A 24,282-nucleotide genomic window follows, 5' to 3' on the forward strand; every position below is an offset into this window, starting at 1 on the left:
AATACATCATTTTATTATGATTTTATTTTTCTTTCCCTCTTTTGTCACATTGGGGGCATTGGTTTTTTAAATTATATTTGCAGATAGGTTATATTGTTTCTAAATTTCGTTTTAGGATGGCAAAGGAAGCGCTACAAAATATTTGTTTTAAAAAGGGGACACTGAGTTGACAGATAATCACTATATATACTTTCCGAGGCCCCTCTGGCTCTGCCTCTTAGGACTATTCCATGGTAGGGATTGTTCTTCCTTAATCTGTCTTCCTGAAAAAGGAATATATCCAGGGAGAGAAAGAGTTCTCTGACTCCTTTTGAGAGACAGGTGCCAAAACTAACTCTAAAATAAATGTATTTCCGAGGCACCTGTGTGCCTCAGTCAGTTAAGAGTCTGTCTTTGGCTTAGGTTGTGATTTCTGGGTCCTGGGATTGAGCCCCGCATATGTCTCTACCCAGCAAGGAGTCTGCTTCTCCCTCTGCTTATTACTGCCCTCCTCTGCTCATGCTTTCTCTCTCTTTCTCAAATAAAACCTTTAAAAATGGGGCATCTGGGTACCTGTGTGGTTGAGTGTCTGCCTTTGGTTCAGGTCATGATCCCAGGGTCCTGGGATAGAGTCCTGCATCGGGCTCCCTGCAGGGAACCTGCTTCTCCCTCTGCCTATGTCTCTGCTTCTTTGTGTCTCTCATGAATAAATAAAATCTTAAAAAAAAAAAAACCTTTAAAATAGTAACATAAATGTAGTTTCTCAACATGAACAGTGAGAGCTTGTTCCTAAAAGACAACACCTGGATTCCCCCTATCCTTTTTAGAAACCCATTTCCCAAATACAATAATCCAACCAGGACAGAGCCAAGAAGGGACTCAGGTTCTGCAGCAGCTTCTCCTTCCTGTCAGGGTCTATAACAAAGGAAAGAGCAAAAGGCCAAGGGAAGGAAAGACACCTTGAGAAATCAGTGCTCCTGCAATCCTGCAAACATGCAGAATGGACTTGGAGTTCAGAGGGCCAGGGAGGTGGGACAAAGCCTGGGGTGAGGTGTAAGAGTAGGGGAGGGATGGGAGGAGGTCCGTGTGCTATTTCTGCCACGAGTAGAGCAGGTTAAGTGCACAGGTTCTGAAACAAGACTGCTTGGGTCTGAATCCCAGCCCTGCAATATACTTCCTAGCTGTATAACCCTGGACTGGTGGTGATTTAATCTCTCATCTTTTCCATCTACAAAAGGGAAACAGAATAGCACCTGCACTTTCTTTTTTTTTTTTTTTTAAGATATTATTTTTAAGTAATCTCTACAGCCAATCTGGGGTTTGAACTCACAGCCCCAAGATCAAGAGTCACACACTCCACTGAGCCAGGCAAGGGCCCCAGCACCTGCACTTCTTAAGGCTGCTGCGAGCACAGTGCCTGCCACATAGTGAGTGCTTCTGTCTCACTGCCAGCCTCATAAGGCTGAGAAAAAAGAGTATCCTCTCTTCCAGCGGTCACACTGCAAGACCAGGGGGTGATGGGCTGGGAACAGAGACCTGTGTTCTGGCACCATCTCCCCTGTGGCCCATTCCTCCTCAAGTGACCCTCAGAAGTCAATTGCAATCCCCCCATTTTACAGATGGTAATACTGAGGGATAGAGCTCACATGGCAAACCAGTGTTAGATTCCCAAGCTAGGGCAGCCCGGGTGGCTCAGCGGCCTTCAGTCCAGGGCCTGATCCTGGAGACCCAGGATCGAGCCCTGCGTCAGGCTCCCTACATGGAGCCTGCTTCTCTCCCTGCCTGTGTCTCTGCCTCTCTCTTGCTCTCTCTCTCTCTCATGAACAAATAAATAAAATCTTAAAAAAAAAAAAAAAAAAGATTCCCAAGCTAGACCCCTTCCACAGCCACAAACCGCTTTTTAAACACTCTAAGCACCAGCTTGTACATCTGTGAATTAGGGTGATTGTCACAGGGTGGCACTAGGGATCACCGAATGCAATGACAGAGGGAGAAGCTCTCAGCAAGCCTTTATTAAGCTTTTGCCAACTCGGAATTTGGGCCATTATGCAGCACATGGTAGGTGCTTGACATATTCATCATATGCAGCGCATCATCCTCTGTCGCTGACCAGTAAGCTGCCCAAGGGCAGTGACCTGTTAGTTCCAGAGTCTCTAACACATAGTTGGCTCTCAGTAACTATTTGTTGAGTGAGTGAATGACAGCACACCTGAAATGAGAACTGGAAAAGAAAAGAAGGAGAAGGAACTCTGGTGTCTTTCACCAGAGGGAAAGAGAGAGATGGCAAGGAAGAGAGGAGTCCGGCTCTTATCCACTCCTTCCACATCTGTGCGGTGCGCCGGGCTCCATGCTGGGCACTGAGGACGAATGGAAGGTGGCCCCGTCCTTGGAATTCATGGTCTGATGGGGGAGGCAGCAGAAGGCTGCAGAGGCTCAGAGGCAGCCATGCGGCTGACAGCCTTCTCTGTGGGAGCAAGGAGGGCTTCCTGTGGGAGGTGCCGCGCCACAAAGCACGGGGATCCCCGAGTGGGGATAACCTGAGATGGAGGGAAGGGGGGCCACCGCTCCGGGGCGAAGGGGACAGAGACCACGCCGGCAGCCGCGGTGGGCTGGAACCCAGCGCTGAGCTGTCCGGCCGCGGCGCTCGAAGCGGGGATGCCTTTCGTGCCTTTTTCTACTTTTCCACTCGTGCAAGAGACAGAAAGTCCCTACGCCAGAACCCCCTAGGCCCCAGGGGCCCGGGGACAAGGGGCGGCCGGGCCCCCCAGGACGACTGGCCGGCCCGACAGCCAGCGTCTTGCCGCCCCGGCTGTGCCCGGGAGCCGAGGGAGGGCGGGTGCCCCGGGGGGCCGGCGCGGCCTCCCCCGCGGGCTCGGGGCGCCCCGCACGCGGGTCCCGGCGCCCCCGGCCGCGGCGCGTCCTCTGCGCGCCCCCAGCTCGAGGCTGCCGCGGCGCCCGCGCTCCGGCCCGGGAGGCCGCCGTCCGCCGTTACCGTCACACACTCAATTGTTCTCAGCAGGGCCCCGGCAAATAAAGTCATTCGTTAGGGCCTCTCCCGGCGCCGGGGCCGCGCGGCAACCAGCGGGCCGCCCGCCGCCCCCTCGCGGGCCGAGACACGCGCCAGCGCCGGTACCTGCCGGGGCCGCCACGCTGTGCCCCGCGGCCGGGCCGAGGCCGCCGGCGGGGGGGGCGGGGGCGCCCGGCCGGGCTCGTGCTATCGCCCAACGTCAATTGACTTATACTGATTGGCTTCCCGCCGCCAAATGTCAATTAAATTGCAAATGCTTGGCGGGGCCGGGGCGGGCCGCCTCCTGCCCGAGGGCGCCGCGCGCTCCCTGCGTCCCGCGCCGCCGTCGGAATTCGCGGCTGGATTTATTTCCCCTTCCACGTCGCGTTGGAAAAATCCCGATGCCCTCCTCCTGGAAGGGGTTTGCCCCCCGTTCCGGGCGGCGGGGGGGGCGAGGGGGACCGGGCGAGGAAGGGGGGGGGTCTGGCCCCCGTTCGCCAGGCGGCGCGGTCCCTGGAAATCCCTGAGATCCCGGCATCCGAGCCCTGGTGCGCCCTTGGGCGAGTCCGTTCGCGCTCTGCTCGGGCCCGGCCGGCTCCCCCCACCGGAGGAACAAGGTCTGGGTGAACTGCGAAGACCCACCCGGCGCCCACTCCGGGCCGGGGGGCGTCTGAGCAGGGTCTCATAATTCCAACAACCCTCTCCGGCAGACACTACTATTACCCTTCTCTCCAGGCAAGGGAAGGGAGGCGGCTCGGGCTAGGCAAGTTGCCTGAGCCGCCCCAGCCAAGGAGCAGCCAGTTGGCGTTGCCATGGGGCAGCCCAGTTTCAGAAGCCCGTAGCTTAGTTATCCAGGCCTGTGCTCACAGGGGGAGGGCTGCGGGGAAAAATGAGGAAGGGAAGGGGACAGGGCACTGGCCTCTACATGGGCACCTGCCACGGCCAAGAACCAGGCCAGGTGCTGTGCACCCATTAAGGAATTCTCCCAGTAATTGCACGACCTAGCTATTTCCCACTTTACAGATGGCAAAGCTGACCTTTGGAGAAGTTAACGGATTGTTCGAGGTCACAGAACAGGCCCATGGAGAGAGCTAGAAGGAACCCTCTCGTGCCCCCACAGAGCTCTGCAGTTTACGAAGCGCTCTCTCACACATTGCTTCTCACTGAGTCTGCACAAGACCCGGAGGAATGCATTCTGTTCTCTTTCGCCCAGGAGAAGACTGAGGCCCAGAGTGGCTTGTCCCAGATCACCAGCACTCACACCCACAGCCCTGTCACTCCAAGTCCAGTGCTCCAAAGCCTGCCTCAAGGAGGCCTGGAGACGGGGATCACGCAAGCACAGCTCTGCTCTCGGCCCCTCTCCCCAGTCTGTGGGGAACCAAAAGGGGGAGACGTGAATCGTAACTGAAGTGGAGCTGCAAAATGCTTAGGGTCTTGGCAAGAGCAGGAAAGGGGGCTTCTGGGAGAGAAGGCATTTTCTGTAGGGGCCGTACTTTACATTACACCCCCAAAGAGATTTGGTTATTTATTTTTCCTCCTGTTGTCTCCCATAAACCTCCCCTTTGCAGCGTGTGGGCTCCTTAAGGCTATGTCTTGGGAGAGAGGTATGCAGGTTCTTAACTGATAAAATGTGCCAGCATTTAAAAGATACAAACCTGACCGATGGTCCTTTTTAGAAAAGTGATGTTAGCAGAACAAAAGTCCCATTCAAGAGTGCTGGATGGCGTTTGTGTCTCAGACAGAAAGGAAACGAAGAGACAGGAGATGGAGGAGGAGGGAGGGGGCTGCAGGGAGGAGGGAAGAGGGGAAAGGAAGGATTCGGAGCTGGAAGGGTTGTGGGGTTCATCACATCCAAACGGAGGGCCCAGAGGGAAGGGACCTGACTGAGATCAAACAGCAAGATAGTGGCTGGACCCGGGTCAGGAACCCAGGCCTCTCCACCCCATGTTAGGCTCATCCTGCCTCTGCAAGCTGTCCTCATCCACAATTTGAATTATTAGCTTCTTGAAATATAGAACTAAAATTCTGCAGTGTAAATTCTGGTGGGTATGTCTTTCTTTTTCTTCTGACCCATTGCCTGAATAATCCTGTTATCAGTAGCAGCAATATAAATATAATTGTTAAAAAAAAAAAAAAAAAAGGAGAAGGGCACCTGGTGGCTCAGTCAGGTAAGTGTCCAACTCTTGGTTTCGGCTCAGGTCATGATCTCAGCATGACGAAAATGAGCTCCACATCGGTCTCCACGATCAGCACAGAGTCTGCTTATCCCTCTTTCTGCTCCTCCACCTCCTCCCCTCAAATAAATTAATTAAATCATTTAAAAAACTAATAGTAAGGGGATCTTTGGGTGGCTCAATGGTTTAGCACCTGTCTTTGGCCCAGGGCGTGATCCTGGAGTCCTGAGATCGAGTCCCACATCAGGTTCTTTGTGTGGAGCCAGCTTCTCCCTCTGCCTGTGTCTCTGCCTCTCTCTCTCTCTCTCTGTCTCCCATGAATAAATAAATAAAATCTTTAAAAAAAAAAGAAAGAAAAGAACTGGAAGTCTAGAAAGTTCTCAAAGTCACCAAGGAATCTGAACTCAGTGTAAAAATTCTCTGATGACAGAAATAATAGCTATTTCTTAAACTTGCCATGTGCCAGTGCCTATCAAAATATCACAAGTTATATTTTTTAATTTGCAGGAAAAGCAAGAATTATTATCCCCTTTTGACAGGTGAGGAAACTGAACTCAAAGCAGGCCCTTGTCACAGCTCACACAGCTGGTAAATGGCAGGGCTGGGTCCAGACTCTAGCCCACCCCCTGCACTGCCCTGCTGTGGTTTACAGCCTACATGTGATCAGCCAATTACTGCACTTAAAACCGATCAACATGAAGATGAGACAAGAAAGTGTGCACGGCAGTGCTGGAGGAAGACTCAGAAATGGGACACCTGAGTAATGAGGCAGGTTCTGAGCCAAGACCTCTGAGCTCTGTCTGGCAGGATGATGGGGATGGCGGAAGGCAGCGGAGAGGTGGACTTGAAAGCTGGGGAAACCCCACTGATGTTGTCCTGTTGTGACACAATGTGAGGAGCAGATCAGAAATGGCAGGTAAGGCTACTCCGGAGGCAGCCACCCAGGAGCCTGGCCCAACACTGACACCCCTGAGTGTTGGAGCTGTGTGATCTTGGGCAATTTCCTGGATTTCTCTGAATAGAAGACAGGAATGATAGGGGCGCCTGGGTGGCTCAGTGGTCGAGGGTCTGCCTTCAGCTCAGGGCATGATCCTGAAGTCCCCGGATCATGTCCCACATCAGGCTCCTTGCATGGAGCCTGCTTCTCCTGTCTCTGTCTCTGTCTCTCTCTCTCTCTCTCTGTCTCTCTCTGCCTCTCTGTGTATCTCTCATGAATAAATAAAAATCTTAAAAAAAAAAAAGGACAAGGATGATAAGAGTACCTACCCAGTACCATGGTGGAGAGTATTAAATGCATTAATGATTTCAAATATATATAGTAAACACTCAAGATGCCCTAGCCGTTATAGTTGTGGCATATCGCAGTTGCCATTTGGGGCCATGATCTATATCCACTGGAACACATGCTTGAGGCAAAGCAAGCAGGACAAAGGCTGAAGGCACCAGCATGCACATCTATGTGTGTGTGTACACGGCACCCACGCATAAGTGTGTATTTAGAACATGAGAGAGCTCCCTTCTCCTCCAGAATAGTTGCCATGAGATCCTTCCTATGGGGCCAGACTGCAGAGGCTTGAGGACAGAGCCTTTAGGGTCAGGAAGGAGTGGGTGGATGTTTGATGTGCAAGGCTCTGGGTTCTAACCAGCTACCTGCGCCCACTGCCCAGATGGGCTAGAGGCTTCTACGACCTCCAGCGTCCTCATTCAGTACATATTTGCTACCATGAACCAGCCCCTGTGCTGGGTACTAAGGCAACAACGGTGACCACTGCAGATACATTCTCACAGGGAAGTAAACTGACAAATGTGGTCTTTTTATCAACAGGCAGGTTCTGTGTGCTACAGGTGGGACCAGAGGAGCGAAGAGGAGTCGGCAACAAGGGAGCTGTCCCTTAGGAAGTGCTATTCACACTGGATCCTGAAGATTTGCAATGGGACCTGGGTGAGTGGTGGGTGAGAGAGGACAGTTTTCAAGGCAGTGGGAAAAGCATCCTAGTAACACAGAAGACCCTTTGTTGTTTGTTTGTTTGTTTGTTTGTTTTAGATTTTTATCTATTTATTCATGAGAGACAGAGAGAGAGAGGCAGAGACACAGGCAGAGGGAGAAGCAGGCTCCATACAGGGAGCCCGACGTGGGACTCGATCCAGGATCTCTAGGATCTAGGATCACGTCCTGGGCCAAAGGTAGCGCCAAACCACTGAGCCACCCGGGCTGCCCAAGGCACCCTTTGTTGAGCATGTATCATGGATACTACTCTGTGGAAAGTGGACTCTGGAGAAGTCAAGGACTCTGGAAGCAGGTATGCACCAGGAAGTCACAGCAACAGTCCAAGAGGGAAGAGAGAGTGCTTGGACCAAGGCAGTAGCATTGGGGACTGACAGAAATGAGCAGATCCAAGAGATGCCATCAGGCCTTTACTTGTGGTCACAGAGGCAGAGGCACAAACTTTCTAAGCTATGAGGATGGGGGAGCATTTGCATCTAGCCAACTTAAATTCCAGGGAAAATAATACACAGCAACCTCTCCCTGTCCTACAGGACCAAAAATGATCACAAAGCCTCTTCAAAGCTATTTTATATAAAAGTCTGAGGGAGAGGTTACTGAAACCCCCACAGATGGGAAGTGACCTGCCCAAGGTCACACAGCTGACAGAGAATGATCCTGAATCTAACTCCAGCTCTCCTGTTCCCTCAGGCACACTACAGAAGGTCAGAGCCCCAAAGACCCCTAAGACCTCCTGTTCAAATCTCTGCATTTTGACGTGCGAAAAACAAGGCTCAGAAAGAAGTGACTTGCCCAAGGTCACACAGCTGGTAAAGGCTTAGAAGAGAACCAAGGACTTGATTCCCAGGAAGGTTTATATCAAACACGTGCACCACGGTGGTGAGGAAGGGCCAGATTGATCCCCAACAAAGATGGTCCAGCCCCCTCCCACCCTAACTAAATGCTGTGAAAGAAGTGAGACTCAGGGAAATGGTCAGGTTCCCTGGCCACGGCCACCCCCTCCCCGCCCCCCATGGAGTTACAAGCACACCAAGCTCACACCAGACAGGCGGGTACACGCTGCCCTGTTTACCCCTCTGGTCCCCAACCCTGGACAGCAACTAAGCTGTCTTGGGTCAATGGTGCCACCTGGTGGCTGGTACTGGGAAGTGTCTGACCCCTGGTTGCTTTTCATCTTCTAGTCTCTCCAGGGGCCCCGAGCTGTTCTGTTTCCTCTCACACACTGCGCAGTTCATTTCACTGCAAGCAACCTCCTCTCATACACATCTTCCCTAACACCTTTAATCCTCCGTCTCTCAATTCTTCTCAAATGACCTTAGGACATTCTCTTTTTCTCCCTCTCTTCTGTGTTAGTCCGTTAGTCCAAGGAAAAACTAGAACAAGTGATAAACTTGTACCAATGAACACGAAAATTGGACATTCCAAAGTAAAATTGCACACATGCACACATGCCAGTGACCAACTACTGGCATTCCAGAGACACCCAGAAGCCCCATAGAATCAGAACAGAAATCTCCCCTGTTGGTTGCCTTTCAACCTGCCTTTCCTCAAATAGCAGGAGTTGCGAAAAATACCAAACTATCTACTTTATTTCATTTTATTTGTTTTCATTCCTATTCAATAATAGTTTCTGGGGTTTCCTCCCCACCAAAACTATGCCCAGGGTGAGGTCTCAGGGATCTGCTGGCTGGTACAGAGCTGAGCCAGAAATGGGGGGATGTGGTTGGGTCTCAAAATGCCCACTCCCTAGGGTCTTAAGAAGCACAAGGTGGCTGCTTTTTACCCTGCAGGAAGCCTCCAATCCTACAGAAATTCTGATGGAAATGAGGGAAACCTCAGTAGTACGGCCTTCTATGGGAGCTCACACTTGGGAGAGAAGCAAGCACTGTATACCCCCAGTGTGCTAGGGGAGGATTTCCAAAGCCCAGCATGTCTTGTCACTGCCTCCTTAGCTCAAAGACCTGCCATGGCTCCCATTGCCTTCAGGAGCTAAGTATGGGGGAAACTGATGGTACTTTTCCTTTTAACTGAAACCATTTAGCTGTTCTCCCTCTCTCTATGAGTGATAAGTAAGCAAGCTCAACGTTCACAGTAGCCTGAAGCAGACATTCTCAAAGTCTCAAACCCTTAAGGGCTCCCTAAGACCTTTCCAGGGGGTCCTGTGAAGCCAAAACTATTTTCACAACAAAACCAAGATTCAAGGGATGCCTGGGTGACTCAATGGTTGAGAGTCTGCATTTGGCTCAAGTCATGATCCTGGGGTCCTAGGATGGAGTCCCACATTGGGTTCCCCGCAGGGAGCCTGCTTCTCCCTCTGCGTATGTCTCTCCCTCTCTCTGTGTCTCTCATGAATAAATAAATAAAATTTTTTTTAAAAAAACAACAAGATTTTATTGGCCTTACTCACTCTCACTCTCTTACAAGTATGCAGTAGGGTCTTCCAAAGGCACTAGGATGTGTGATATCACAGCAGACTGGATACACAAGCAGATATGAGACTCCAGCTGTCTTCTATTAAGCCAGATACTAAAGAGATTTGCAAAATCATAAAGCAACACCACTCCAACTAAATTTTTTGGTTTGGAAAATATGATTCTTATTTCAAACAAATTACTTACAGTACTTGTTTATTATTCTTATTTTTAAGAAATTAGTAAGTAAATACTTAAACTTTTATGTTTTATTTTTTTAAGATTTTATTTATTTATTCATGAGAGACAGAGAGAGAGAGGCAGAGACACAGGCAGAGGGAGAAACAGGCTCCCCACAGGAACCCCTATGTGGGACTCGATCTCTGGACCCAGGATCATGCCCTGAGCCAAAGGCAGATGCTCAACTGCTGAGCCACCAAGGCGTCCCAACTTTTATGTTTTAATTAGCCCACATAGACTAAAAAGCTCTTTGGGGTCCTTGCTAATTTTTAAGACTCTAATGGGATCCCAAAATCAAAAGTTTGAGAACCACTGTTCTAAAATACCGCAACAGAACTTGAAATGGGATTAGGAGAAGGACGGAATCTTGGTGCCACAAAAAGCCTTAGGAATTCCTTAATCCCATATTACAGATGAGGAAACTGAGGTGCAGAGAGAGGAAGGGGTTCCAAAGTCAACAGTAAGTTGGCCACAAAGTCAGGACAGGAGCCCAGAGGTCCCAACCCCTTCCTCTGGGCTCCTGTCCCTGTCTCAGAAGCCTCTAGTAGTTTGGAGCCCTTGAATCCCCTGAACCGCAGACTCCAGCCAAGGATTCAACAATATTCCAAAGCCAGAGAGAAAGGGCTATGGGATTCTCTGCCCCACAGTGCCACAGACACACAGAGTGGGGAAGAAAAGCCAAGTGCACTCCACCTTGAGTTCCAGGCAGGGAGCCTGTCCCCTGTGGATGAGACTCTATACCCCTTAAGCTGTCCCCACAGCTGATCCCACAACTATTATATTGTTCTGGTTGATCTCAGAACTGACTCCCTGAATGGAGATCCTCACACTCCACCACCCTACCCTTTATATTTCCTAGGGTGTTCTGGAACACCAGCATACAGTCCATGGGAAAAGGAGCTGGGGGTGGGGAGGGGAGGGCCCGGGCAAAGCCAAGTGTGCAAACAGGGGTAGGGAGGGGTTGAGGGGGTATTCGGTGGTGTTGGCTCTCACACAGGCTCTCACTCACTGAATCAAAGTGAAACTCAGGGACCTGGGGGCCAGGAGGAACCGAAACCTGATCCCCCCCCACCCAAGGGACAGGCCCCAGGCACTAGGGAAAGGCCCAAGAAGCCCCTCCAACTGGCCACCTGGCTTCAAGTCCCCCTGCTTTACCGAGGAAGCCTGACACGTGTAAGAGTGCCAATGACGGCAAGGCCAGAGCAACAGGGGAGAGTGGCTGGCTGGGCTGGGAGGTAGAAACCTGGGTCTTTATCATCACTGCCACTAAGCACCCCCTGCATGTCCTGAGGCCAAGCCTGTGCCCTCTGAGCCTGGACTACCCATCTGGTGGGTGTGAACTGAATGACCTCAATTTCACTGTTCTGGGCTACAAGGGGTGTGGCTCCTTGACCCTGCCCTACTGCCTTCCCTACCCCACCCACAACTGGCCTAAAAACCTGACTGCTCACTCCCCTGACCACATACACACACACACACACACACACACACACACAGCGCAACTTTGGGCCAGGTCAGGGTGCTACGTCCCACAGGCTTCAGGTGCCACAGACTAGACTCACAGTTGTTCTTCAGAGGTCATACTAGGAATCCAGAAACTCAAAAGCCTCCAGGTAGAGACAAATGGAGCATGAATAAGTTACAGTAAGCTGAGTAGGAAGCAATCTGAGGACCGCAGCGTCAACAGCTACAGATGATTGCTGCTATGTGGGAAAGTCCACCCAGTGTTGCCAGATTGGGGTTTTGGGGGTTTTTTTTCCAAGAAAAGCCAAACATCCATATATAAAATCTCCTGATTTTTAAATGTCAGTTAGTAATTCAAAAATATTTTAAACACAAGGCAAGCCAAGTAAAGCATGACTGGCCAGACTGGCAATTGCCACCTGGGTTCTAAGTGATACCCCTCCCAGCAAGAATCTCGGTCCTAAGCACTGCGCACGCGCACACACACACACACACACACACACAGACACACACCTCAGAGAAGGGCCCCTGCTCTGGTGAAGCCCCAGGAAAGATCGAGACAAAATGGTAGTGGCTTCCCTCCCTCTCTGCAGAGCCTGTCTGGCCTCCACTGCTCCATCCTGGCCCTGATGGATCTGAGGGCCTCCGCCAGGTGGGAAGAACTACCTGTCCAACACTCAGAATCCCCTCAGGCCACAGGCCGGCTCTGGGAACCAGGCCGGGTCAACAGACCAGCCACCAGGACAGCATTTGTGTTGGAGGGCCCTGCGTGGGTAACAGCCCAGAGACAGGGAAGCCCGGAGGATGCACAGGGAGTGGAACACAGAAGAAATGAAGAAGAGGAATGGGAGGCAAGGCAGGAAGGTCAGAGCCTGTGTCAAGAGTTGAGGTTAGTCCTGGGAGATCAGCAGGGGCCCAGCCCTCCCCACCTCACCTCCCCCGCCTGCCTGGCTAACATAGACCTGTGGGATTGCTGGTGGGGTCAACAGTGGAGGTGGCAGCAGGACCAAGGAGAATGGGAGAGGTGGGAAAGAGGAAACGGAGATTTGTCACATCAAATAGCAGCAGGATACCAAGGATGTTCTGAGGACTCCATTCTCTCCCTCTGGGTTTTCCAGACTTTTACTCTGTGCCAGTCAGACCCCTTCCCTTCTGCAAACCTGTGTTCCCAACGGAATAATGACTGGAGGGACATGTCCTAGATGTCCTCCAAGGCCCTGTACTCCACTGGGGGTGTCTTGAGGTCCAAGCTGGTGACCCCACTCCCAAGCCCTCCCAGGCCCGGGTGCTCTGCCTTCTGCCCTCTACCTTGGAACCTCTCTCGTGTGCCTAAAGGCCTCTTTTTTGTGGAAAACTGAGACTTGATCCTTTTATCCTTCCAACAGGGGGGCTGGAAGACCAAGGTCCTGAGGAAAGGAAGCAAAGGGAAAACAAGTGGCCCTTGGTTTTGCTGCTGACACCTGGGGGCACTGTTGTGCAGTCTTGATGGCACAACAGTAGTCTACAAACAGGAAGTCGGTGGTGAGCAGATCCGCTAGTTTCAGCTGCCAAATAGAACTGTGGCTGGAACCAGCTTGCCTTCAGCCTGTGACTGGCCTCATACCCGCTAGCCCCAGTCTCCCTCAGTGGCCTCTGATTAAGTGTTTTCTATGACCAGGCCCTGGGGCTAAACCCTTTAAGGGTATGATTTCGTTTTATCCTCACAATAACCTGCCAGGCTTCTGCTAGCTATATTTTCCAGATGACAAAGTGGAGGGTCAGAGAGATTAAGTAACTTGCTTAAGATTTCACCACAGGATGTCCTCAAATCACTCTGTCCCTGGCCTATGAGCCTGTATCCTTGCGTCAATACCTTACCCTCTTATTTTGGGCCCTCCAGAGATCAGAGATCTATGGAATCCAGGGCTGCCTATAACTCCTAACTTAGAAATACTGACCTTTCCACACATCCCATTCCCTTCTGGGGTATCTGAGAGAGGTCTCTGTACCTTCTGCTCCAGCCTTCCATCGCAAGACCTGGAGCAGAAGACAGGGTCTGAGAGTCCAACAAGGAAAAGGAACCTAATAGAAGAAGACCGGGGTCTGCCCACAGTTAGGGGGGCCTGGGCCTTGTGTGGCCTGCAAGCTTCTGAAAGCCCTTCCCTCCCTGCTGTGATTCCCATGGAGGTCTGTAGAGCAGGGCTGAGCTGGGTTTCCAACCTGGTCAAAGGAGGAGCAGGGAATTGGTAAGAGGGAGAGAACAAGAGCAAATATAAGAAGAGAGAAAGTGAGTGTGTGAGAGAGAGAGAGAGAGAGAGGTGTATATGTATGTGTGAGTGTGTAAAAGGTTTGTGCGTGAGAGAGTATATATGTATGACAGTGTGTGACAGGGTGCTATGAAAGAGACAGAGGGAGGGGGGGTGTATTTGTATATGAGAGTGTGTGACCAAGACAGTGTGTGTGTGTGAGTGTATGTGTGTGAGAGAGAGAGAGAGAGAGAGTGGCCAAGGGTGAGTGTATGTGTGGGAAAAAGAGAGAGAGCGTGCTAGACCAGCAGACAGAAGCAGACACAGAAAAAGTCTATTCCCATCAACAGAGGCGGATAACACTGGAGGAGATGCACCCCCAAATGAAAGGCATGGGGAGGGACACAAAGACATAGAGGAGACAGGCACCCCCAGAAAGAGGGGTGGACCCTAGTCATGACAGGAGCACCCAAACCTTCCTTGAGGATCTTGCTGGACTCGGCATCTCTTGCAAAGGACAGGCCACCTAGGGGTTTTAGACGCCCTTCCCGTGCCCTGCGCAGGCCGAGAGCAGTCCAGAGGCCAGAAGGCCAGGAATCCCACCGGCAACGTACCCTCTCCTGCCCGACAGGAAGCTCAGGCCCCACAGTCCACACTGGCGCTGGATTGGGCAGCTTTAGGCGCCAGTGAAAGGGATTCCCACGCGGCTGACCTTGGTGTGTTCAGGGCCTTTCAAACTCTGGGGCTATGAGGCGAAGGGAAAGCCGAGGGGACCTGAATGGGGGCCGCAGAGATAGTGGAGAGAGGCCCCACCAGCCATCAAAGGCCCAGGAAGAAACCAAGGGTCTGGGGCTGCCCTTTCACCCACGGCCACCCCCCTCCCCAGTCCAGCCCTGCCACTGCTTCCTCCAGGCCTCCTGGGGAGGGAAGCACTGCTTCCGCCTCTGTCCCCCTAGCCCCGTGGGACACCTGAGGGCCTATGCCAGAGACTTCTCTGTGAAAGCTCTCAGGCTGGCCCGAGGAGGAGATGAGGCTACATCCCACATCTGGGCAGCACGCTAGCTGGACCCTCGGTACCATCCACAAGCCTCCTGAGCATCCTGGGCACTGTGCTCTCTGCCAAGGAGCCAGTGGGGAGAGAAAGACAGGTGACGTGGCCTCTGCCCAGGCAAGTCCATGTGGATGGCCACCTCAGAGTCAGGTGGCAGGAGGGAAAATCCAGTAGGTAGAAGCACTTTCAGACAGGCAGTCAGAGAGTCATTTGCTACCCAGATTGTAACAGGTCTCAAAAGTCGCAGAGTCCAGATCAGAATGACTTCTTTGGCTCCCCGGCCTCTCCTTTGCCTAGCTCCTGCTCACACATCCCATGGCAGGGAGCTCATCACCTTTCCAACCTAGTACCTCCATCCTCGGCCCAATCTGGCTGTTGTTGGAAAGCTGTTCCTTGCACTGAGCTATAATCTGCCTCCCTGCATGTCCTTCAGCCTGCCGCAGCTCTGCTCTCAGAGGCCCCAGGGCCTTCTCGGCCACCTGAGCCGCACACAGCTCATCTGAGATTTGGACATAGTGGTCTTATCCCCAAAGCCAATCTTGGAGGCAAACGTCCCAGGGAGAGTCCTAGAATTTCTATATTGAAAGGGCCCTTGGCAATGCACTAACCCAACACTGTTCTAACTTGTTTTTGCTACAGAACTCTTTATTCAAATAGAGCTTTCTGTGGAAGCCCAAAATACCAAACAGAAACCCTCCTGTTGAGGAGACTACCCAGTCCCCCTACTTACTAATTATGAACGCTCTACAGGCATATGACTGACCCATTCCACCAAGGAGCCCTTACTAAGCGCCTATTATGTGCCAAGCACTTGTACCAAAGCCATATTACCCAATACAGCAGCCACTGGGCACATCATGGGGCTACTGGATGCTGTGAAACGTGGCTAGTGCAACCGAGGAACTAAATTTTCAATTTCATTTGATTTTAATTATTTTAAATTTAAAAACAAGCAATGTAAAGTATTTCTCCCTCAGTAAAGGGCCACTTCCTAGGAGGCACCTTCCCAGATCCCTTTGGTCAAAATCAGCCCCTCCCTGCCTTGCTCTCCCCCTCTAGTGTCACTGCCCATCACAGAGCCGTCTTACATGCTGCCCTTTCGAGGGACTTCGGGCTTGTCAGTTTTGCCCACCAGACTGGGAGCCCTAGAGGGCAGGCCCTTTGTGACTACACTCTATTATCACCACCACCACCACCACCACCCTGAGGCCTGGGCAGAAGGGTGGCACCAGGAAATGCCCAAGTCCTAGCTGGAGATGACTGCAAAGCAGAATGGAGCCAGCACCTCCTCCCCACAGAGCCTCAGTCACCTCATCTGAGACATGGGAGTGGGGATTCCTCTTGGCCTCTTCCCCTGGCCCTCTATGCCTCTCTCCCTCGTGGCCCTTCCCTCAGGCTGCCAAGGGCTCCGGAGAAAGCAGTACCATGGTCTGCAGCAAGGGGCCAGCCCTCCCATGCACCCAGCAACGCTGGCTTCTGACTTTCTTACCATACTCTTGGCAGCATCCAACCTGCTGTGTAGGCCCTTGTGCTTGATACTCTTCCTCCCACTGTCCCAGGCTCTGCCCAGCCCCAGGCTGCTCTGCCTCCAAAGCATCTCTCTGGAGGGCCTGAGGGGTAACAGATAGTAGCAAAATACCGGGGAACTGAGGCCGTCAGGGGCTCTCCAGCTCTTCTCCCACCCCCTCCTGCCCCCACCTAGGCCACACCAAAGCTGTGTGTGGCAAAGCTATGTGTCTTTGCCAATGGCACAGAACTCTTTGGTGCCTCAGTTTCCTCCCCTATGGCAGATGGCCATTCCAGAGAGATAGAGAGGGAAGGCAGGAAAGGGTAGCAGGGAGCACGTGGGAGTACTCCTCCGGGCAATTTGCTGCTGATTTGGGCAAGGGCACTTCTGCCCACCTCTCTGCTCAGTACTCTCATGGTGATGCAAGGCAAGGGAGAAGGGGATCTGCCATCTGTGCCTCCCACTCTTCCCAGTCCTGTCAGCTTCCAGGACCATCATCAAATCATTTTCCCTTATCTCCCAGACCAGACCACAGACTTGATCACTTCCCAGGTCTTTTTGGGGATCAGGACTTGATCTCAAAGATTATCCAATCCTACATCCAATTCTTCATATTCTTTTTTTTTTCAATTCTTCATATTCTTATACAGCAGCCCAGCACATGGTCACCTAGGCTCCACTTACATGCCTTTAGCGACAGGGTACTCACTACCTCCCAAGGTAGCCCCTTTTGCCCTCATGTTTACACATTCTTTCTCACACTGAGCTGAAATCTCCTCTGCGTCTGCTGCATGCTGGCCTTGAAAGCCACACAGCAAAGTCTCATTCCTCTCGTCTTCCATGCCAGCCCCCCAAATATTTGAAGAAAATAATCCAGTCCTGCTCATTTTTCTCTTCATTGTATCAGAACAACCCTAGAGTCTCAAGGTGTTGTCCAGGGCCTCTGATATCCAGATCCCTGTCCATCTAGGTTATACCCAAATACAGACACATCTCAATCTGTCACTGTCCTTCCACCCCAAATGGACCACAGTCCTCAAGGAATGATCTGATGGCACAGAGCATTCTAGACCAACAACACACCTCTATTCTGACTACTCAATACATTTTTTTAAATTTGTTTATTTTAAGTAGGCTCCATATCCAATGTGAGGCTTGAACTCATGATTCCAAGATCAATAGTTGCAGGCTCAGGTGCCTGGGTGGCTCAGCAGTTTAGTGCCTGCCTTTGGCCCAGGGCATGATCCTGGGGACCCAGGATCAAGTCCCACATCAGGCTCCCTGCATGGAGCCTGCTTCTTCCTCTGCTTCTCTCTCTCTCTCTCTCTCTAGGTCTCATGAATAAATAAATAAAATCTTAAAAAAAAAAAAAAAAAAAAAGAGTTGCAGGCTCTACAGACTGAGCCAGCCAGGCACCCCTCAATACCTTTTAAAGCAGCAGAAGAGGCTAAAGAGTGGCTGATCAGACACTGAAAGCTGGTACCGTGCTCCACAAGCACAGTAAAATAGCCGCCCCTCCCAAATCAGGACCTGTCTGTTTCGTGGTAAATATCAAACTATATATATTTTTTTTTTTCTCCAAAAATCTGTGCTGGGATCCCTCAGCCTGTGAAAGAGCGTCACACAAGCCTCTCCTCTACCCTGATCAAACACCGCTGGGCCCCAGCTTGGGCACATCTGCTGCGAGTCCAGGTGACAATGGGAGAAAAGATGACAGCATCAACCCCATAAACCAACAGAGGTGCTAGGCCCACCGCCTCCTGCGGTAACACAGCACAGTGCCCGCTGAGTTACAGACTTCTGACATCTGCTCCGAGTGTCAAGAGCAGGGGAAAGGTGAGGCAGGTTCTAAAGCCGTGAACCATCCCCAGGTGCCCCCAGAGCTCCAAACGGAGGCCCCAGGCCCAGCTTCTGCACTGCCCGGAACAGACAGTCCACAGGCCAATCCACCACTGGGCCGACTCAATTTTCTAGTTACCGATCTTAAGTACTTAGGCATGTGCTCACAGAACATACATCCCTTACAGGGAGCTGAGAAAGGGAATTGTGCTGAGGAACAGAATAATTGAATCAAGATTTCTGTCACGCGGCTCTCAGGCCCTAGACCATGGGCTTTTTTTTTTCTTCCCCTTTTCCTGACCACGGTCTTACAAACTCCCAGGGGTTCGTTTCTCCTCTCAAACCCATTAACGTCAGCCACACTGGCAGCCCATCCAGGGAACGGAGAGCCAGGTTAAGGTAGGGCCCTGTCCAGGACAGAGACCCAGGCAGCAGGCGCACGCAGGGGTTGAGAAAAAATCAACTGGGAAGATTGTCATCTTTGTAATCCCGGAGAGGCCAGGGGACTCCTTCCTTCCAGGCCCAAGGGCAGAGATGAGATGATTAATTTCCTCAAACCGCTCCCCCACCACCACTGCCGGAGGCCCTCTGGGAGAGTGTGCACAGTCCTTCAAGAACCCACCTGCTGACCACCTCTGCCCCCGTGTGCCCTCCTCAGTGCAGGGCACCCAGCTCTCCCTCTCTTCCCAGGAGCCCCAGGAGAGGGTGCGCCCACATCCTGCATACCCTGCCCCCAGGCATCAGATCAGCACACAGGGCTTCTTACAGACCACAAAGCTCAGGCCACATGGGTTCTGCTAGGCCCACTTTCCTCCACCCAAGGGGTGAAGATGAGGGCAGGCTAGCGGGAAATCCAGGAAATCCGCAGGCCCAGCCAGGACCCGGCCTGCCCCTCCCAGAGCACGCAGCCCCTTCCCGGGTCCACCCCACCTGGGGACTCAGGCGCCCTGCAGGCAAACAGTGGCTCTTGGCTTCCACCCCGACTCAGACTCATCGCCCCAAAGCAGATCCCGTTAGTCCCCCCAGCACAGGGCGGCGTGGGCGTCTCTTACCTTCATCTCTCTTGCGCTTGTTGGTGTCGGCACTGGGGGAGGTGATGCCCAGGATGCCGCTGATGGAGTACGAGGAGCCGGCCGAGTCCGTGCTCACCGACGACACCTGCGTCACGGAGCCCGTGGACACTGCGCAGAGGGAGAGGGGCGGTCAGGGCCGGCCGGGCCGTGCGGCGGCGCTGCGGGCCTCGGCGGGAACAAAGGCGCTCACCCTCCACCGGGATGCGACGCCGGCCCAGCCGGGTGCAGACACAAGTGTGCGCGGAGGACGCTCGCCCTGTAGCAGTGGCTACACCTGGGCATAGGAGCCGCCCTCGGGGGCCATTTGCCCGGGTGTTCTGCTGCTGGGGGGGGCGGGGGGTGGATTGCTGGGCAACTAGGAGGCCTGGCGGCGCAGAAGGGAACACAGGAACGTGTCAGAAGGGCACTAGCTCAAATCCAGGCCTGTCCAAGGGTGCAGGAAGCAGGGGGCTAGAGGAGAGAGACAGGGAGAGGGGATCCGGGGCCCACCAGCAGCCAGTGCTAAAAAGAAAAAAAAAAGGCTTAGACTACACTACTCATTAGACAGGTAGATGAGTACACATCCACCCATCCATGCAGACATAAATACCTGCACACTCATACACTCAGCCAGCAAAACTCCAAATGGCAAACCGTTCCTTCTTTTTATAGTTCCTCACTGTCTTTTCTCCTTCCAGTTCACCTGGATTTCAATATTTCATGTTAATTATGTAATAATGATATGATGTATAATAGAATATGTACTCCCACATACATAATATATATTGATATATGGAATAATGATTAACATGTTCTGAGAACTTACTCTGTGCCAGGCATTACCGAGGCATTATTTTGTTTAATTCTAAGAACAACCATACAAGGGAGGCGATGTCATCTCCTGGGAAAGGGAAGGGAACCAAGGCTCAGAGAGAGGAAAGTGACTTGCCCAAGGCCACAGGACTGAGTCACTAAAGTCTGGACCCCAGAGTAATCCGTTTCTCGTTAAGTAATCATGAAAAACAGTAACATGCTTCCCAGTAATGCAGTGTTTTTCATTTGATGGTTGCAACAACCTAAAGTGCTATTATTCTCCTCATTTGATGAATGAGCCTCCACAAGATGAAATGATTTGCTCAGTGTTATCTAGCCGGTAAGCAGTAGCACTAGGATTTAGCTTCCAGTCTACTGACTTAAAGTCTAGTTTTCCCCTGTCCAGAAATGTGGGCCAAGGTTAGTGACTTATTGTGTGTGGCTGAGGCCAGGTCTCTCTATTCCTCAGGAAAAGCAAGGGGGAGGGGAGGTTTTGTGCAAGTTTCACTTTAACTCCTAAGCCCAGAGTCCAAGGGAAAGACGTCAGGGTCCTCCCAAGCTATACAACTGAATTTCCATTTCTGGGCTGTGGGAATTCTTTCTTGGTTCATTAAAACCTACAAACCAATCTCAGACACATTTCCTTGGGCTATAACTAGCTGGAGGCAGGTGGAGCTGCCTTTGACTCTAAAGTGTAGGAAATTACTAGAAATGGTGGTGATTGCGTGAGAAGCTGTTTGTTGCTTTCCTTGGAGCATATCCAGCTCTTGCTCCTACAGACCTAGAGGGAACAGTGCCTTTCTTCTCATATCTGAGTTAGATTTTAGATCTTCCTTAGGAGACACAGAAGTAGAAATCGTTAACTTCTCTTTTCCTTCACCAGAAGAAGCTCCTCAAAATAGATTTATGCAAATCTCACAACCTTTTCTGTATTAAGGTGCAAAGAACAGAGGAAGAAAGAAGATCACAAGTCATTCGGTACTTTAAAAAACAACAACCACATATAACCAAGGCTCGCCATGTTGCTGACAGAGCCAATGCTATTTTGTGACTGCACTAAACTAGGACCCAAGTTCTTATTCTGACTCCACCACTTAACGAGCAGTGTGCCCTTGGGCTAGTTATTTAACCGCTCAACTTCCATTTCCTTACCCAGCAACAAGTTTGTAAACTATCAGGGCCTGTACACGTATATGATAGGTTTTTCATAAAAATTTCTGAGACAAGACAAAGCATTCTGCTGACCTACAAGTAGAATTGTTCCTCTAACCCAACTACAAGAATATTATCAGGTACTCTTCGTCTGCTATTCATTGTTCCGTGATCTGAAATAGTTCAAGCTACAAGTGAAATCTCAGCCACAAACATTTCCCCAGAAACCCTCCTCAATCCTCTTCACCTCAGTTCAACCAGCTTCACCTCTGGCTCACACAGCACCGTATACTTTCTTCTTGAGCCTTATCTCAGTGCTGTGCCAACTTCTCTTAACTAAGAGAATTCCCGCATTAAACTGAGAAGCCCTTGAGAAAAGGGATTTGGTCCTGCTCCTTTAAAATACTAGCCTCTTGCGGGGATCCCTGGGTGGCGCAGCGGTTTAGCGCCTGCCTTTGGCCCAGGGCGCAATCCTGGAGACCTGGGATTCGATCCCACGTCGGGCTCCCGGTGCATGGAGCCTGCTTCTCCCTCTGCCTATGTCTCTGTCTCTCTCTATGTGACTATCATAAATAAATAAAAATTAAAAAATAAAATACTAGCCTCTTGGGCAGCCCAGGTAGCTCAGCGGTTTAGCGCTGCCTTCAGCCCAGGGTGTGACCCTGGATCCAGTCCCATGACCGACTCCCTGAATGAAGCCTGCTTCTCCCTCTGCCTTTGTCTCTGCCTCTCTCTCTCTCTCTCTGTCATGAATAAATAAATAAAATCTTTAATAAAATAAAATACTAGCCTCCTGCAAAACAGGGGCTTGGCAAACACTTTTGGAATAGACTACTAAATAAAGAATTGTTTTAGGGGTGCCTGGGTGGCTCACTTGGTTATGCATCTTCCTTCTGCTCAGGTCATGATCTCAGGGTCCTGGGTTCGAGCCTTTTCCCTCTGCCTCTGGCCCTCCCCCTGCTCATGCTCATTCTCTCTCAGTCTCTCTCTAATAAATAAATAAAATCCTTTTTAAAAAAAAAAGAATTATTTTATGGGAGGGAGGAATTCTCTCTTACCTTTATCCAAAGAGACAACCATGAAGATTCAGAAACCTCAGGGAGCACCTAGTGTGAGCCCTTCAGTCCACAAATGGGGAAACTGAGGCTCAGAGCAGTGAAGGGATACACAATTCACTGGATGAGTTAATGGGAGAGCTAGAAGTATAAATCCGGCCTCTGTCCAAACCCCATCACCACAGAGAGTTCAAGTTTTCAGTTAAAGAGGGAGTGACAAAGATGTGGAAACATTACACAGTCCAAAGCATTATGAAGTGACAGTGATAGGCACTGTCAGAGGTTTACTGAATGGTCACCACGTTCCTATAGTAGAATAACCTTCCCCCCAGAGGTGTTTCCTTTATCCCAAGTGGTGAAATAATGTACCTTAACGAGACACATGTCACTGTCATCTCACAGTCTTTGAGGGGAAGGGAAAGGCAGGGAAACCTCTGAACTGAACTCTTCAATAGAAGGAAATAGGACCCCCATGCTTACACGTCACGCTCACTCAAACTATCTCCCGTGAGTGTCAAAAACCCCACTGGCAGCCCCTGACAGTTCATGGAGTACATGAGACTGAAGCAAGAGAGGGAGAGAGAGAGAGAGAGAAAGTTTGGGAAGTTTTGCCACATCTTCACTCAAGACTGCAAGTGCACAAAGAATTGTAGAAGGGCTGGTTGATAGAAGAAAAAAACACATTCAAAACTACTTACTGACTAATGATGCAGAAAATGTTATGAATAAGTATCCCTTTCTTGATTTATTACTTTAATTATCTGACATTCTATAGACCCCCATTAGTGGATTTTTTTTTTTTTTGGCTTAGATTTCAATTTTCTGTCTCATGGTGAAAGCTATTTATCATAATAATCAGTAAAATTCAAAACCTTTTAGCAGTATTTATAAAATTCATTTACCAGGTTCAGCCCTTGGAGAATGACAAAGAAGGCGCATTAGTACGTGTGCCGAAGTGTTTTATGCAGAATTATCTGTCCATAAGAATGATTAAAAGTTCTTTAGAATATTTGGAACCCATTAGATTTTTAAATTTTTTTAAAAAGTTCTTCTTACCTATACTGTGACTGGAAGCTGGGACCGGCTGGTTGGGTGGTTGCTGTACTTTTGTCCGGATGATCCTGTGGACAATTGGGAAAAAAAATAAATGGCTATTTACCATCATGGAGAAGATATCCTGACTAGCTATGCACAGACATCCAGAAAAGCAATATCAAGCTGGGGCAGAGGAGGAAGGGGGTTATGACCCCAGATTGGGAGTTAGGGGGTTAGAAGAGCTATGGACTAGTCCCAACTCAGCCCCTACCTCCCTGGGTGTCTTTGAATAACCTGCAGCCCTCTCTGGGATTCACGTGCACCTTCTGTAGAAAAAGGATGATATGTTAATATTACGAATGGGCATCTTTTTCTCTGGAGCAGCTGCAGCTCCAGAAGGAACTCCCTGAGTGTCATTAGGGAGTTTCTTCCCTTCCCTGGACCTCTGCCCCTGCCCTCAGTGGAATGACACCGAACCAGGTGACCTCTCTGTTCCCTGGAGACCCACATGCTCTGTTTCTCTGCCTTAGACAGCCACAGGAGGAGTCACAACCCCACCCATTCAAAATTACTAAGGAAGCAGATGTGTATTGCTCTGATCCTAAAAAGAGTTAAAGTGCTGCCAGGACATACCTAGCTGGCTTTGCTAAGAGGAACCCTCCAAAGCTGCCTTGTGCAAAATCTCCTGGTTAGGCTCCAACAGGGCCGGGAGCCAGGGGTGTCCTGGCCTGTCTTTCCAGAGACTTGCTCTAGTTCTAATATGATGAACATTATTGTGACCCTGGGCAAGTCCATTCCATTGTGGGCCTTTGATATAATGAGAGAATTGGAACAGACCACACTAGTTACTTCAAGTAAGTAAATCGTTGTTTTTTTTTTTTTTCAGGGGGAGGGAAATCTTGCAGAAAAACCCACTGTATAAATGAGGTAATAATGGTACTGCCTTCTCTTTGCACCTGGCAGCTCTGGTGTTTCTCTGCAGAATGTTGGGCTTTGGGAAGCTCAGTCTGTAAATTTCTATCTGGAAAAACACACTGATATGGGTCTCCTCCGTGGGACCCCAAGCCCTGTGTGTCACAGGGTAACCAACGGGGCCTGACCAAAAGCCCCTGTGGGGTCTACAGGAAAGTTCCTTCCCTGGCATTTGGGAGAAGGGTGGGTGGTAACAAAATGCTCAGCTTCTTTGGAAAAGTTGTACTCCAGCCTTCAACTACTACCTTCTAAAAAAACACTTATTAGAGCTTCACTTATTAGAGCTTTTCTTAATTATAAA

At 50.7% G+C, this 24,282-nt stretch overlaps 1 protein-coding gene and 1 long non-coding RNA gene across 7 annotated transcripts in view; one reads left to right on the forward strand and one right to left on the reverse strand.

Annotated features, from left to right (window-relative positions):
• PAX5 (paired box 5) overlaps positions 1 to 24,282 on the reverse strand; it is a 195,319-nt gene that overhangs the window by 144,860 nt on the left and 26,177 nt on the right. For all 6 annotated transcript variants that reach the window (XM_077912552.1, XM_077912554.1, XM_077912553.1 and 3 more), the window contains exons 4-5: positions 23,031 to 23,095; positions 18,955 to 19,083 (exon numbers count right to left, since the gene is read on the reverse strand). In XM_077912552.1, the coding sequence (XP_077768678.1) occupies positions 18,955 to 19,083; positions 23,031 to 23,095 (194 nt within the window). The remainder of the gene's footprint in view (positions 1 to 18,954; positions 19,084 to 23,030; positions 23,096 to 24,282) is intronic.
• LOC144322460 (uncharacterized) lies at positions 3,525 to 9,500 on the forward strand. Its single transcript, XR_013388104.1, has 4 exons — positions 3,525 to 6,076; positions 6,986 to 7,102; positions 7,205 to 7,460; positions 7,856 to 9,500. It is a non-coding gene; the product is annotated as an uncharacterized LOC144322460 (long non-coding RNA).

This window comes from Canis aureus, chromosome 10 (genome assembly GCF_053574225.1).
Source record: "Canis aureus isolate CA01 chromosome 10, VMU_Caureus_v.1.0, whole genome shotgun sequence".
In the NCBI taxonomy this organism is placed as follows: domain Eukaryota; kingdom Metazoa; phylum Chordata; class Mammalia; order Carnivora; family Canidae; genus Canis; species Canis aureus.